The sequence below is a fragment of the Diadema antillarum genome, unplaced genomic scaffold, assembly GCF_040938485.1.
Source record: "Diadema antillarum isolate AM-2024a unplaced genomic scaffold, OU_Dant_1.0 seq00000456_RagTag, whole genome shotgun sequence".
NCBI lineage: Eukaryota > Metazoa > Echinodermata > Echinoidea > Diadematoida > Diadematidae > Diadema > Diadema antillarum.
In genome coordinates, this window is record NW_027271428.1 from 351,691 (window position 1) to 369,066 (window position 17,376).

General features: G+C 41.5%; 1 protein-coding gene across 1 annotated transcript; it reads right to left on the minus strand.

Annotated features, from left to right (window-relative positions):
- Positions 1–1,905: 1,905 nt before the first annotated feature.
- On the minus strand, positions 1,906–17,008 carry LOC139732944 (serine palmitoyltransferase 2-like). Its single transcript, XM_071643780.1, has 12 exons — positions 16,825–17,008; positions 13,638–13,805; positions 12,588–12,742; positions 11,678–11,823; positions 10,989–11,113; positions 9,729–9,822; positions 8,602–8,707; positions 7,930–8,149; positions 6,124–6,250; positions 5,263–5,398; positions 4,592–4,721; positions 1,906–2,007 (listed from the first exon to the last, which is right to left on the minus strand). Exons 1-12 carry the CDS (start codon positions 16,963–16,965, stop codon positions 1,906–1,908), a joined length of 1,650 nt encoding a protein of 549 aa, XP_071499881.1. The 5' UTR covers positions 16,966–17,008.
- Between the last annotated feature and the right edge of the window lie 368 nt (positions 17,009–17,376).

Genomic DNA, 17,376 nt, shown 5'->3' on the forward strand with positions numbered 1-17,376 from the left:
CTTTTTGTTGGCCTTGGGCAGCGTGAAAGATGGGCTTGGCAATGTCATGGCAACTGCGCCGACATATATGTGAGCATTTCTTTCAAACACTCCACCTTAGAATACTCCACTCTACGTCTTTGACCACAAATTCGGTGGTGAATGATGAGACGATGTGATTGGTTAAAATTCCACGCGCAGGGATGCCAGTTAGAATGAAAGAGAGGGCCTGCAATACATCGAAATGAAGCCTCGTATGACGAAAGAGCTTGAACTTTGATACTACCACGGCCTGAACTTAGGCTGATGCCTAACAACTGGCATCAATGCATGCGACATGCCAATTTATCTGGGCTTTCCAGAGATTTTGCTGACCATGCCCATGGTGACCTAGCCTCTATCTGACTTAATGCACATGTGAATGCAAGAATGTAAGTCTGAACAAAACAACAAAACTTTCATTTATTCTGAAAATGGAAGGATATATGAAGTTCTATTTTTGCAACATCTTTCCATAGCTTCATACAGCAGCTTGTCTAGCTACCATCAGCTGAAAAAAATGAACCAAATAATGCATCCTGCTAAATAATGCCTCTTCTCTTCAAAGTCTTTCAGGGAAGAGATCTGAATAAATAAACTAACCACTCTCACGGGCTTGAATTCTAACAAAATGGATTATGATACAGAGAGAGTTACAAACGCTACCAGTACTTTTTCTTTTCTTGTATAGCACAACATCTGGCGTGTGCCATGAAAGTATCTTGGCAGAAATAATGACACTTGTATTTAAAAGCTTTTACACTGCAATGGCAGAAAGAAAGAAAAAAATTTGATAGGGCTTTGTGCAGGAATTGCACAGTTTCTGAGAGCCTCAAAACACAACATATGGTATGCGAGAATCCTTTTATTTACCCAAGAAATAAAAAGACAAAATGTTTTAAAACTAGTTTGCAAGCCAGTGGTGCTTGCATAGGGCTAAACGTCAGACCTTTGATGTGACAAACTACTCCCAAATCAAAAATGAATGACCATGGGAAAGACAAGCAATAACATCAATACACACTTTGTCAACAGAAAAGTTTGCACAGGTCCAGTGCAATCAAGAATGCAATCAAGTACTTTTAAGGGAAAATGAGCAATTTGCAGCATTTTTTTTTTTTGTCTCACAAAATTCTGTTTTCATAATATGTTGGGTCAAACTTAGTTGCCACGATGTTAGTTGTCTATGTATTTGGAAGGAAACAATCCACCATACATGAATATCATTATGCCAGCTAGTGAGAAACAATGCACCCAGCAAAAGTGATAAAAGCAACATCCATCACATATCATTCTTGAGCCATTAGCAAATTTTGTGGCTTTTTCGGCATGTTGATGAATGTTGCTGACACCTTAGATTTCACACACTTGGTGTAAATATAATTGTCAGATATGATTAAAAAAATATTGACAATTAATCCAAAGTACTGTCTACGCCCATTCACATCCTGTTTGTTTCTCATCAATGAATACGGATCAGATTTCCTCAAAAGATCTACTTTCACGGCTCTCTTCAGTCTAGCACCTTCACTGGTGACATGCCCATGTTTGTTAGTCGGTGGTTTTTACTCCCAGCACAGACCTCTTACAATAAAGTTCTCCCCAATTCAGTATGTTCTAGTCAAATGTGTCTTGGAACATCAAAGGAAGATGCTCAATATTTGCAGTGATGCTACTGCATATTCCTCACACATGTCATAGACAGAATTCTACCAGAACTCAAATCAATCTTGAAACACAATTTGAAGGAAAAAAAAAATCATCAACAAAAGTGAATTTGATTCAAATACAGATTCATCTGCGAAGCGATCAAGAAGATTTCAGGCAATCGATGTGCGGGTATCAGAGATGTTGAGGGGAAGGATGAGGTACATGATAGGGTGGTGTTCAGTCAGCTTTGGTTTTGGTATCTGTCTTGTCTCCCACCTGATAACGGGTTGAGTACTTGACACCAAGTAAATCACCAACCTCATCTAAGATCCGTAAGGCCTGGAATCAAACACACATAATAGAGTCCCCACATCAACATTGACTCTTCTGAAAGAATTGAAAACATATCCCAAAAATATGTAAAAAAAGAATGCACACAAAAACTAACAGACCATCATTGGCAACTTCTAAAATATATAAAACAATGGGAACACCATTATAATGCGAAAATGAAAAATACATCCATAAAAATTGCACTTACTAACAGTTTGGTATATCTTGATAAGGTAAATGAAATTGGCACCACATGATGCAAGAGAATTGTGTCACCGACATTGGCCTTATCAATTATCCCCCAGCCCAAGTAATATTATGCATGAGAAACAGTTAGAAATAATCACATAAAAGCATGAGAGCAACAGCGAAGACATGAGGGACTCGCTGTATCTTTTGCCATATGTCTTGTAACTCAATGGATGAACTAATCAAAAGAGGTTACAATGAAACAAAAATTTGATGTCATTCACTTGAGTGAAGGTGAATCTTTTCTGTGTAGAGCCTCAGACTGTATCAATTTTGGTGGATAAAAGCTGCTGCATTGTCTCTTGTGAATCAAAGCACAAACAGTTGATAATTAGAAACTTGCTGCATTGACAAACAGTTCAGTTTTTGCATCATGATGAAAAAAAAAAAGATTTTATATGCTGCACGTCAAGCAGGACAAATTATAGGGACAGTTTCAAACAAGAGACCCGCGGGTCTAGCGCTCACCTGAGTATCGCAAGTTCACCTTTCAGGCAGTCACTAATCTAAATTATTCACAGCTCTACCAAAATTTGACGAGGCATTCTCAAGTGGCATTTTGACGAGGCATTCTCAGATGAAAATGTACAATAAGGGCCCAATTTTTTCAAGATTCCTTAATTTGGGGGAATTGGGGCCCCCTGGGGCCCTCTGGGTGGGGCATGGTGCCCAGTTTGATAAATTGAGATCCTGACCACCTAGGGATGCTACCTGCCAAGTTTGACAAAAATCCATCATGAGGTTTTCAGGAAGAAGATGAAAATGTACAATTCAGGCCCCCATTTGGACCCTTCCAACCACCCCCCCCCTACCCCCAAGAGGGGCACCCCTGGATCTCCTATGAACAAACTTGAAACTACAGTCATTAATGCACTCACTCATAGTATTATCTCAGCTCTATAACTTCTGATTCTAGAGAAGATTTTTAAAGATTCCTTCATTTGGGGGGTTTGGGCCCCCTGGGGGCCCCCTGGGCGGGGCATGGTGCCCATTTTAACAAATTGAGATCCTAACCCCCTAGGGATGCTACCTGCCAAGTTTGGTGAAAATGGGTCATGGGGTTCTCAAGAAGAAGATAAAAATGTACAATTTAGGCCCCATTAGGACCCCTCCTCACCCCCCCCCCCCCCCCCCCCCCCCCCCCCCCCCCCCCCCCCCCCCCGGTCCCAAGGGGGGCACCCCTGATTCTGCCATGAACAAACTTGAAACTACAGTTATCAATGTGCTAACTCATAGTATTAACCTAGCTCTATCACTTCTGGTTCTAGAGAAGAAGATTTTTGCGGATTCCTTAATTTTGGGGGGTTTGGGCCCCCTGGGGGCCCCCTGGGGGCCCCCTGGGTGGGTCATGGTGCCCATTATAACAAATGGAGTTCCTAACCCCCTAGGGATGCTACCTGCCAAGTTTGGTGAAAATGGGTCATGGGGTTCTCAAGAAGAAGATGAAAATGTACAATTTAGGCCCCATTAGAACCCTTCCCCACCCCCCTCCCCTGGGTCCCAAGGGGGGCACCCCTGATTCTGCCATGAACAAACTTGAAACTACAGTCATCAATGTACTAACTCATAGTATTAACTTAGCTCTATCACTTCTGGTTCTAGAGAAGAAGATTTTTACAGATTCCTTAATTTTGGGGGTTTGGGCCCCCTGGGGGCCCCCTGGGTGGGGCATGGTGCCCATTTTAACAAATTGAGTTCCTAACCCCCTAGGGATGCTACCTGCCAAGTTTGATGAAAATCGGTCTTGGGGTTTTCAAGAAGAAGATGAAAATGTAAAAAGTTTACGCACGACGCACGACGCACGACGGACGACGGACGACGGACGACGGACGACGGACGACGGACGACGGACGACGCACGACGGACGCCGGACGAAGGGCGATCGCAATAGCTCACTTGAGCCTTTGGCTCAGGTGAGCTAAAAATAAAGCTGGAACAACCCCCCCCCCCCCCCCCCCCCCAAAAGAAAATCACTTGGCTGCAATTGAAGCACATTGAATTTCCAGATGGCTCCATGCCTAAACAAATAAATGGAATGTGACCCTAGGCATCTTAGCCTGTGGACCCTGTTGTGGTGAATTGCATTGTGGGATAAAAAGTTAATGGTGTCTTTGTGTGCCCTTAACACACATGGCACAGAGCAAATTATCGCACAAGTTTGAAAAAATATCAAGCATGACTAATTTCACACGGTAATAAGTATCGCAAGAGTTCATTTGTGCGTGTGTGTGTCCACACACAAGAATTAACAGTTATCGCATCACACTGCAAAAAAATCCATTTTCAAACACCGTTAATTATGGGTGTGTGTGAAAATGGCTTCTGCCTCCTCTTAACTCACCTCTTCCAGCATTTCCATGGAGTGGGCGGCTGACAGGCATATCCGCGCCCTCCCCTCAATGATAGGCGTGGCTGGGAAGCCAACCACGACGACGGCCAGGCCTCGCTTGCGACACTCCCGGGCAAAGCACCTGTGTGCACAAGGGGGTAGTGCAAGATTTATTTGCAGATCATTTGAGGAGATGCTTTGTTAAATTTTTCAACTGACTTGTCAAAGCAACATCGAAGTACCATTTAAATACTACTGACAGTTATGAAGTAGTGACACAAGATAATTCCCTCTCCAGGGACGATTCTTTCGCTACACACAGGTGCACAACACACTGATCACAGTGAGTGAGTACGCGTTATATGTTTGAGAATCATATACATTAACGAGACACTATTAAAAGATTGATAAGTCATAACCAGAAAATCGAGTCGTCCAAAGCAGATATCACTTGAACCATGGATGAACTTAGTGTTACTGTTCGAAAACACAAGTGTAAGCACGACATGCTCGCTATTGTTCAAGTCATGTGATTCAAAAATATCACATGCATACACACACCATATATATACACAGACTCTCCATAGAGTAAATAACATTTCTTCATCTCTGGCAAATATGGCATTCTGAAAGGTGTGGGAGGGGGGAGGAGGGAAGGGAGGAAGGAATCCCTTTTTTCTCACCCAATTTTTGCAGGCATGTAGAGCAGGATAGGCACAACCGGTGAGTCGTCATTCCCATAGACAATGAAGCCCATATCCCTCATGCGCTTCCTGAAGTACTGTGTGTTCCTCTTCAGGGCCTGGATTCGTTCTTGGCCTGCGGGAATATGGAACGTAGAAATAGCCTGTTATTACATTTCACTCACTGAAGAGCCACTTATACAGATACAATGCTTCATAAATCCCACAAGTAGGAAAACAGGGGGTGTTTCATAATGCTGTTCTTAAAGTTATGAACAACTTAATGACTGGTGATCAGTTCTGATGTGCTATACTTACCAGAATTTCAATAATTCAGCACAAGAACTGATCACCACTCGTTCTTAAGTCGTTTGTGACTTTAAGAACAGCTTTATGAAACACCCCCTTGTAGCCATTCAATCACTTGGCAAGCATTTTCTTTTCTTAAACTCAAACAGTGTGCATCAGTATGAATATCGGACTGAGAAAAACATGACATGTAAGCATCAGTACTACAAGTTCGGATCTCTCTTTGTAATAGCAGTTGATTGGGAGAGTCCATGAGTGCTGCAAAGATGACCCAAGCTCTATGATTTGAACTTACTTTTACAGTCTTACCTTAGGAGTATCAGATGGGAATTCCTTTTCCTTAGATGACATGATTCTTGCAATTTTTGACATTCTTGCTATCATTGAGACTACGGTATTTCACTTAATCTTACATCCCAGATTGGCTGATATTTGCAGATATAATAAATACACTTTACATCAATGTACGCAGAGTAAAAAATAGACCCACGGGACCACCAAAGACTGTTGTGTGAGGACTACAAAAGAGAAGTTGGTCCAGGTCTTACTCACCAACTGTGGTTCCATCTTTGCCCATGATGGTCTTCAGGGTACTCAGGACCTGTTCCACCACTGGTGCCGGGGTGGAGCTGGCATAGGTGGAGCTGTGGGAATGGATCCTGATGTGATCCACCATGTTCTGCCAGGATGGAGACACAGGTGGAAATGGAAGAACAATCAAGTTTTAATTCTCTGTCTTTCATGGTAAACATGATGTGTATGCTCTTTCCAAATCGTCACGATTCAGAGTTTTTGCTTTGAGGATGTATATTTTCATCCGACATCAATGCTTGGATTTTTTTCAGTGTTGAATGACTTTCTGACTGTCTTTACATATAAAATGTATCTAAAGTAAGACACTCAGGTCCACCACCAAAACAACATTTTTATTGTGACTACAATAATATAATACAATCAGGCCTCGAAATAGGATTTTGGAGGGGCAAGGCCATTTAGAAAAGGGCACTTTTTCCAAGAGGCCAGGGCACTTAAGTCAGTCAGAGGGGCACCAAGGCCACATTGGAAAGGGCATGTTTGGTGTTTATGAAAAAAGAAAGAAGAAAAACAAACCGAGAAAAACAAACAAACACACACACACACACACACACACACACACACAAAGTGCAACACACAACAAAAACCTCTTCCCTACAGCTGTATTCACACATTCCCGATCTCCGCGTTTCTATCGGGTGAAACGACATTTTTTAAAACAGGAATAAAACAACAGTAGGTATTGATTGAAACTTGACACCCTTTCAGGCCAGCCAGGCCAGGCTGCCATGAAACTTCAAAGCACATTCTGACAGCTGGCTGGCAAAACCACAAGGCAAAGGAATTTGCGCGCACGTGTAGATTGCTATGATTAGTCTGTGACGGACAGTTCATGACCTCCAAGAATGCGCCAGTACGCGTGGTTTCTTCTCTTGATTGGTCTCTCTCTCTCTCCACCCCTCCCCATTCCCCAGTCTGGCACACCTTGGCATCGTGGGATTTTTCTTTTTTCTTGGTGAACTTGGTGTTCACTCTTTACTACTCTATCTGAATATGCGCTGCCTAGCTAGTACATACTCGTGGCCGCTGCGCTGCGGAGGCAGTCGGGACGGTAAAAGCCGGTCGGGCGTACATGTACGTACACGTCGTCTCGTATCTCAGAAAGATACTTTGAGTTTGAATCAGATATATCGGGACGTGAGTGAACTGAAGGTATGATATTTGAGATCAGGAAAGTTGTTCAAGCTTATTAAAGAGACTTTGAGAAAGGGCATATCATGTGTCATGAATAATAACTTTCATTCTAAAAGGGCACCACGGCCCCAAGAAAAAGGGCACATTTTTTTTGGCCGTAACTTTGATCAAAAAACAAAAGGCATTGCGGCCAACGAGAGGGGCACCGACGGCCATGGCCGTCGGTGGCCGTCGGTTAATTCAAGGCCTGTACAATATCTTATATTACTGACATCTTTGTTTCAAGACAAAGTTCAGAACATGTCACACTTGCAAGCAGAGCAAAATCCCACACCTTTAAGTTTTTTTTTAAGGTAATATCCGAATGCTCCTCAGCTCTTCAAATTCCTTCCAAGTCATTCTCAACATAGAAAATAGAATAGGGCATGAACGGAAATGTTTCATACTAGTTTGGAAGTGTTAGTCTTTAATGAGTCACAATGCCATGTTTGGACTTTCTAAGTACAGTTTTACGACAGTTCTATGACAGTTTTTTTCCCCACCCTGATTTGCCTCTCTTCAACATGATCCAATTAATGCCCCTCTTCATCTTCCAGAGAACAAGAAAAAATGTTCATGGATCAAGCTTACCTTGGATCCAGCGATGTACCCTCCTGCCCCACCAAAGCTCTTGGTGAACGTGCCCATCATAATGTCCACGTCCTTCGGGTTCAGACCAAAGTATTCGATGACGCCCCGCCCTGTCTCTCCAATGGCTCCAATGCTGTGGGCCTCATCCAGGTACAAGTAGCACTTGTACTTTTTCTTCAAAGCAATGACCTCAGGTAACCTGACCACTGACCCCTCCATGCTGTTGGGAGGAGGAGAAGAAGAAGGGGAGGGGAGTAACCAAAATGTAATATCTCTCAACTCAGAGTGTTTGGGTGGCATTTGCTGCTCCTGCTTCTCCTACTATTACTACTGCTCCATCTTATTATCATTACCATCATCATCCTCACCATTGTCACCGTCATCACCATTACCACAATAATCATCATCACCACCACCAACACCACTATCACCAACACCACCATTATCATCATCATCATCATCACCACCACCACCACCACCACCATCCTCCTCCTCCTCCTCCTCCTCCTCCTCATCATCATCATCATCATCCTCCTCATCATCATCACCACCACCACCACTACCATCACAACCACCACCATCATCATCATCATCATCATCATCATCACTACCACCACCACCACCATCATCATCACCAACACCATCATCATCATCACTCTGGTATCCAAGTACCTGTAGATTCCTTCCACAATGATAAGAATCTTCTTCCATGGACGATGGGTCCTGGGCTGACCATCAACGATCGCTTTCCTCAGCAGCTTCTCCAGGCTCTCCATATCTGTAATCATCAAGAAATGAATACATTCATGTGGCAAACCACTTCCAAAACAGCAAAATAAAAAAAAAATCCTGAAAATATAGATTGTATTGTAAATTACATCAGGAGCTCTTGCAGCACAATGGTTTTTGTTCTTTAAAAATTTGTGTATAACCATCACCATTGTAATGAAAAAGATTCATGCACAACTTCCCCCCCCCCCCAGATTGTTGTTATTTCCACATCACTGGTTTATTTAGGAACATAGAGGAGACTTGTTGAGTCTAATCATATTAAATCATATCAATACCATATTGCACTCCTCTGCTTCCAATACCTGGACAATACTTGCTGGTATCTGGAAAAAACACACCAACAACTCTTGATATTACATACGAAGTTTTATAATCTGATACTGTGCAAAATGTGTTTTATAATAGACAAACATAAGATTTCAGGTCAGCTGACTGCAAATGAACCGAAGATAATCTGACAGCCCCAAAATCATATCTGTTTGCATCAATAAACAAGAGTATCATCCATACACACAAACTCTGGAATCAGTGGTGGATCAAGGGGGGGGGGCGCACTGGGCGCACACACCCCTTTATTTGTTGTTTAAACAAAATAAATAAAAAGGAAAAAAATGAGATGAAACCCAGAAGTAGCACCAGAAATATTGTTAGCACCCCCTCCCCCCCCCCCCCCCCCCCCCCCCCCTTATGATATGAAATTCCTGGATCCGCCCGGGAATGGGGGTGGGGAGAAATAAGGGGGTACTCACTGCAGGCAGGCAAGAAGAAAAAAATATTTTCTGTCCCTTTAAAGGCTATCTCCTCGACACTGCTTTCATTGCAGTTCCCTTCATCCAAGTCGATTGTAATGACTGCAAGTCATCTGGCAAAGAGCACAGCTGCTCTCTTTTGACTCACATATGGGGGGGGGGACCCAGCTCACAGCAACCATTAAAACTCTGGAACAAAGCTGTGAAATGGAGGGGTGGTGGGGGTGGGGGGAAAGTATGTTAAAAGGTTGAACTCACTATTGTGCTCAAAGACTCTGACAGAGGCCCCAGACAGCCGAATGCCGAGAACCAGCGATGAATGGTTCAGTCTGTCGCTGACTATGAGGCACCCCTGGGGCAGATCGAAGGATAAAAAGAGTTGGAGTGAGTGGCATGAGGTTAAAAAGAGCCTTTTATCCCTAGTTCTGTGGTCTTAATGTTCAAAAGTCTGCAAAAACATTTTGTCAAAAACAAGTGTCTCATTGCAACAGCACATGAATCTCTCCCTTTCTCTCTCTATCTCTCCGATCTAGCTACCTATCAAGTGATATAAACATGAGGTTAATGAGAACTCTTCTTTTCAACTGAGTTAGTTGTGCCATCCATCTGTAGACAAGAAATAGACATATATCCTTGCAGTTTCACTTCATGTTAAAGATGCCTATCTTTTTTTTATTGCTTATAAGTAGGTACCCATTATTGTTCATCTTTGTGGCTTTGACGCAATCAAAATTATAAGGTCATGCCACATTTTCTGTTGAGCTCTGCAGTTCTTTCGCTTACACATACCTGTAACACATTAAAATATATCATCTTTTTATTCCCTCATACGGGCTAGCATTTTTTTTTTTCTAAACTTGAGAAGAAAAGACAGGATTTATTCTTTCATTGCCGATAAGAGATAGCTATGGTTGTGTATGAGATGTGCTCTGCGGGAGGAGTTCGGTTTGTGTACAGCTGTGTGCAGACTGGTTTTGGCTTTATTTGCAAGAATTAAAAAAAAAATAATAATATAGAAAATATATACTGTTCAGTTACACCCTGCTATTACATAAATCTCTCACCAGTATGGCCAGTTATTCTTCATAGCATTGACAAAGCCACACATTCGATTAACTGAAACGTAAGTCATATCACTAGGTTTTATTGGGTGACCAATTCTTTCTATAATAATGTGCTACAAAATACGGCCTCTTGCATTATACTTGTACCATCACACATCCAAATTGTGAATTGATCTAACAGGATTCTTTAAGAGTTTAAGCACCCATAATTATACGGATCTATCTGTGCCTGAAACCATCCAAACAGTATGGCAGACACATAAGACAGGGCTGCACGCTAACACATTTTTTCTACTGGTCCAACATGTTTTTTGGACCAGCAGATACCCAGTTTTTCTATTTTATCTTTTTACTGGTCCATTTCTGAAAAAGTTTCTGGTCCGACAGTGATTTCTACTGGTCCTGGACCATGAGACCAGTGCCAGTGTGCAGCCTTGCATAAGAAGACACATACCTTCCCCATGAGGCTGGGAATGTTGAGGGCGTTGGTGGCAAAGCCCATGCCGAACGTGATGGCGTCTTCCTGTCCACAGAACTCTGCTATGTGCCTCTCTAGGTCTTCATGTATGGCCAGGTTACCTGGAAACCAAATCATGAAAAAATTATAAATAATAAGAAGAAACGATGATGAAACTGATGGCAAAGACCCTGATCTGTCAAATTTTCTCCCTCTTTTTCCTTTTCTGAATATGCACAAAGGATTGAGCTTTGTCAATGCTGATAGTTGTCTTCTCTCACACTGATTGTGATGGAGGTGTTCATTTCATACCAGTACTCCCTTCAAATCACGTTAAAACAAGCAACTATATAAAAATTTTGTGATCTTTATGTACTGCCATCTGGAATGTCTCAGCAGCACTACATTTGTTGAGAAAAACTGCCTATTATGTGTTACTAACATATGACTATAAATATTGCACAACATAAACTGCCAAGTTTGGGAAAGTGTGGTTTGCAATATTTTCTTTCCAAAATTTAATTCAACATTTTCTTCAAGATGATACTTTATAAGAAAATTGTTACGTCTCCCCCCCCCCCCCATGCAACAGCATTCAAAACCTACAAACTACAGTTGACAGTTTTTAATGACTAAAAACCCTACAATGCTTAGCATGACCACTAATGGAGCACATCCGAACATACCTAATTCTTGTCTTGAGCTGCATACCCCATTACCATAGTAACGAGTGGTATTTTCCACGGCATCTGTTCTTGGGCCGTGGTTTTCTGCAAATCCCAGATAATTGTAGGATCCAATGTTTATTGCTGGCTTGGTGGTCCCAGAGTGCCTGTGTTGTTGGAAGAAGAATACTAAGTCAGATTGCAGATAAGCATCTATTTCAGTTTCTCTTCCTCTCTAATCTCTTTCAACTGACAAGGTTCAAGGAGATATTACCATCAGAATCAGTCTACATTGTCTGAAATCATTGATTCATTTCCATCTCTTAATGGTCAGCTAGTCAATCAAATAATAGCCAGGGCCACTAATTGTGGTTCAGGCTTGCGTAAAATGATAGAAAAAAAATCCTGACCTTTCGCATGATTTCAATGTAAAATGAAGAGAGTCTAAGTTAGAAGTATGGTGAATAACTTCAATGAAAAAAAAAGGAAAAATCACTCATCGAACAAGTTCTGAAAATACCTAGCATATCTCTGACAGTCAATCACAAATCAAGCCACTAGGTGTTCATACAATATTTTGCACCATGGACTTCAATGTGTACACCACATTCTGTGTTTTACGGTGAATATGCTTCGTGGTGAGACTCTGTAATTACATTTTAGTTTATCTTAACATCTCAGTTTAAGAAACAAACTGAGATCTAATAACAGCAAAACTTGCGAATCTTATTGCACCCCCCCCCCTTCACATCACTCTAATAAAAGAAGATAGATCCATCTACTATTAGAGATGAAAGCCTCAACACAAATGAACCCCTCCTGACGTATCACAACTGAAATTTCTTGTACGAAAAAATAAGATGAAAAGTAATAACTGTTGTTATTTTTTTCTTCTCCTGCTCAGGAGAGAAAAAAAGCAGGTGGCACATACTTGAATGACCAAAAGTGGTCGTCGCTGTACCGCTCCCACAGATCAAACTTGGCCCCGGGCAGGCTGGCTATTGGCACGTTCCAGTTATCTCTCAGCTTGCGGTACATGTTACGAGTGAAGAAGCTGTCAAAGTCCTGATACAGCGGGACGAACGACTGCATGAAGAGACAGGAATTTCATCCACAGCACTCATATTACTGAAGAAAACTCAAATTAGATATTCGACACATATCAGCACAAAATGCATGTGCAATCCAACACTAGTAACATCTCTCAAAAATGATTACCGGTATAACAAAAATGGGAGCTACTGAAGAGAGTAAATTCTGCATAAGCTCAATATCAGTCAACAAACTTGTACTTTATATATAAAGTGTTGGTCATTAAAGCGATCTTGAAAAAGTTGAAAACAGCCATTTGATAAAGATTCCTTTTGTGTTTTATATGCACTTGTCAATTGTTGTCCTAACCCCTGGGTACCTGAGGATGGATGGGACTTGCATCGAGTTGCATTTTTAGGATGTAAACACTACCCAGCCATGTAGCGGTCAAGTCCCTGACAGGTGGGGCAAAGTTTGTGTAGGAATCTCTGGCTAAGTCCTTAACAGGCAGTTCAGTAGTTGAGCAGAAATCCCCGACAGGTCGGTCGGACAGTATTTGAGGCACTCAAAAATACTCCTCAATGTAAATTTTTGTCCTCAAAACGCGGTATATTCCCGACCCATCCGGCCAAAATAAGTGAATTTCCCCACAACATTCCCGACCCACCCAGGGGGAAAAAAAAATAAAAAAGCTAACATCCCTGTCCAACTTGGAATGGATGCAAGTCCTTGACATCCCTGGGTACCTAGGGGTCAGGAATACAATTGACAAAAGTGTAACACTTTCACATAATATACAAATATTAAATGCATGCTACCCAAAGTTTGGATGGGCAAAAATACACATTCCATATTGGGCCACATTAAAATCTCGTATAGAAACATCAAGAAATGATGACTTGAATTTTATGCAAGACTTCTCATAGACATTGATGAGATCAAAACCTACCGCCAGTTGGGGAGACTCTTGGGCAGCTAGGTTCTTGGACAGCCCCAGATTTCGAAAGAAGTCCCTGACGTAGCCGACCAGCGCTAGGACGATGTAGCCAAAATAGGTCAGGAAGGCAGTGAGCAGAGTAGCCTCCTCAAAGGACTCACGGAAGTTAGCTTGGTACGCCTGCAGAGAAACCAAACATGGAAACAAATGGCCAATTAGCCAGTATGACGGCAAAGCAACTCTTCATTTTTGAATTGTGAGAAATTGTATGGGTCAAGCCAGCTGCCAAATTCAAACTTTCCACCAAGCAATCTGACACATATTCATATTCTGCATAACATTGACTAAATTCAATAAATCCTTTCCTTATTAATGCCACAAGGTTCATGTCATTCACACAAAAATCAGTCTGCAGTAGTTCCATTGCAATATACTCTGCAGGTTTGAAAGAAGTATTGACAACCTGGAACAGCTTCCAGTCAAATATGATAATAGTTCGCATATTTGGGTATTGTGATTGTATGAATATCTTACTCCTTTTGATATATATATCAAATTGATATTTAAATCACTAGCACTGAGACAAAAAAAAGTATCAAAAACATCAAACAGCAGCTTTAATGAAATGATTACACAATCTCCCCCCAAAACCTCCCTTCAACTTGTCCTGCAACAGTCATTCATTTATAACTCAACATCAGTTTAATCATTAACCTACATGGACCATGAGGTGGGACCCCAAATTAGCACATGTGTGACATTGTATACAAATAGATGAACATGGTCAACTTTCATGAATCCATTTTCAAGGGGGGGGGGGGGGGAAACAGAGGGGGCAAATAAATTTTTTTGGCCCCCCCAAGTACCCCCTGTAACAAATAATTAATCAATTATTTAAAGACCAAAATGAACAATAAAGGCACTTTTCTTGTCTAAAAGTTGTCAATTTCATAACTGAAAATGCGAGATTTTAGCCCTTAACGGGGCAATTTTATAATACACTAACAATATACATTATCATATCTATACACTAATATTTACTTATGAGTAAATTTAGTGTATAGATGGTAGCCTCACTTCCTCGAGTGTGCCCCCCTGAAACATACCTTTAGTAAAGATTACATTTTTCCTCTTCTTCTATGCTTTCTAGCAATATGAAAATAATTTTTATTGCTCGAACAATGCGATCACATTGAAGCTTTTAATGAATACATTTCAGACGAATGGCAAAGTGAAAGTGCCTCGCTCGCTCTGCTCGTACTTATAGTAAAATTAATAGTTTTCATAAGTTATGATCATAGTCCTTCGCAGTAATTTGTTTTTACTTCCTTCGCAGTAATTTGTTTTTACTATGTTTGATTCCCCAGAAATTTGATTTGGTTATATGCGCTATAAACGCGACTTTTATACTCTGTTTTTACAAAAAGTCCCTACTGTGGGAGGGGGGTAACCCCTCCCACACCCTCGCCAAAGATCTCACACCGTCACATACAGTAAATGTATCCCAGTGTGTTATAATCATAGTCCTTCGCAGTGATTTTTTTACTACGTTTAATTCCCTAGAAATTTCATTTAAAATGCACTATAAATGCAGCTTTTATACTCTGCTTTTACAAAAAGTCCCTACCGTGGGAGAGGGGTATTCCCCTCCCACACCCTCCCCCGCTCGGTCGCTTTGCTCCCTCGTCGAGGATCTCACATCATCACATGAATGTACCCCCATATGTTACCGTGGTAATCATAGTCCTTAGCAGTGATTTTTTTCACTCTGTTTAATTCCCTAGAAATTTGCTTTTAAATGCTCTTTAATCGTGAGTTTTGTGCTCTGTTTTTACAAAAAGTCCCTACAGTGGGGAGGGGAGTTCCCCCTCCCACGCTTGGTCGCTTCGCTCCCTCGGTGAGGATCTCACAGCGTCACATAAATGTACCCCCGCATTTTATAATCATAGTCCTTTGCAGCGATTTTTTTTTTACCATGTCTAATTCCCTAGATACATGTATTTGGTTGTTTTTAAATGCTCTATAAACGCAACTTTTGTACTCTGTATTAACAAAAAGTTCCTACCGTGGGAGGGGGGTATCCCCCCTCCCCCCTGCTTGGTTGCTTCGCTCCCTCGCTGAGGATCTCACACCATCATATAAATGTGCCCCCATCGAGATTTTGCCCCCCAAAACCAGAAGTGTTCCGGCACGCTTGTCCATGATGATGGTTCATATTCCTAGCTCCCAGCCCTTATGTTTTTCCTCCGTCAAAAAAAAAAAAAAAAAAGACTAACAAAAAACAAAAGAAAAGATAAAATGAAAACAAACTGCAACATTAACAATGAATGAAACAGATAACCTGGGACAGCATTCATTGATTAGAGCCCATCATATCACTACTAACCCTGGAGACTTCATGATTTTTTGATTGAAAAGGGATTGTGAGTAACAATGTAATTCATCTCTGAGTTGCCAGCAGGCAGCCGGAGCATGTCATCCCTGGACATGGATGCGCGGTAGGTTTAGATGCATCGATGCTGACAGATGGATACCAGCAGTGACAGACAAAACACGCAAGTCAATTCAACCTGCAAATGTTATTAATTTCAGCAGTTTTAACCCGTAGTTTAACAGTACGAGTACGATACCTATTGACTGGTCCAACAAAAAGACATACTATTTTGTATTCACTTTCATTAACATAAAAGGCTATCACTGTTTTTTATACAACTGAATGGCTTAGTCAATGAGAATAAGACAATTTATGTTTACAGTACCATTGGTAACTCACGAAATGCCAGTCTCATGACAACACAACAGGTTAGCAAAATGGTTAGAAAGATTGTACACAAGTGTGGGAACAAGCTAGACGTATGTTTAATTAGAGGGGTAAATCTTAATAAAATATTCTAGTTTGTAGGGACCTAAATATACTCTTCACAGTGGAGATGGATGTAGTGTATTGAAATCGAACAACCGTAGGAAAAAGGGTTTTGCTCCGTTTTTCAATTAAGCCTACGCCTCTCAGCTCAGTGCAGTGTAGGCCTACCACACGTACTACTTAGGCTGTCACCGCCGCCGCAACTTGCCCAACACCATCGCCCTGCATTTAGCCTGCGTGCAGGTTTATTACAGGCAGGCTGGGCGTGCCATGGTAAGGCCTACACATAACACTACGTCGCCAGGCAAGAGAAGCCGAACACACAATGATTCAAACCTTGGGTTCGCATGGTGCAGAAGCAGTCGAATGAACTCCATTTGACTTGTGATGCCCGTTGGAATAAGCAACGCTGCCATTCTTGCCGAAATCTGAGAAATTCTTCCCATAAGGAGCTCCATTTCTCCTGTGTAAGGCCATCTTCTGGGAGTGTTTTGCGACTCTCTCACACCGGTTTACTACGGCTTACGCTATCAACAGGGAATAAACCTTACATCATAAGTCGCTCGATCCGATCCCGAGCGTCGAGCGATAGCAGTACATCATGAATATGCATATTTTGCTAAATGAGACCATACAACGCACCTAACCACAGCTAGCTAAACACGGAGTTTCTCGCGTGCACAAAAATGCTCACCGACGTAAAGTCGGATGACTACTCGTAGTACTAGGTGTTTCAAAAAACATTTCCCACTTTTGATCATTAATAGCTCAAAAACTATTCATCCGATAAAAGTGTCATTGATATAAATAATAGCTGAATAGTGTACAATTTGGTTGGAGGTAATTTGAATGTAAAAGCATAAATCAGTTTTATTAAATCTAAGATTG

Bases quoted from the DNA above. Each gene is read 5' to 3' on its own strand.
- LOC139732944 (XM_071643780.1), bottom strand. From the start codon at position 16,965: ATGGCCTTACACAGGAGAAATGGAGCTCCTTATGGGAAGAATTTCTCA. The intron at 6,251-7,929 runs GTAAGCTTGATC...CCATCCTGGCAG, and splicing joins GGTACATCGCTGGATCCAAG to AACATGGTGGATCACATCAG. The intron at 4,722-5,262 runs GTGAGAAAAAAG...TTGTGCACACAG, and splicing joins TACATGCCTGCAAAAATTGG to GTGCTTTGCCCGGGAGTGTC.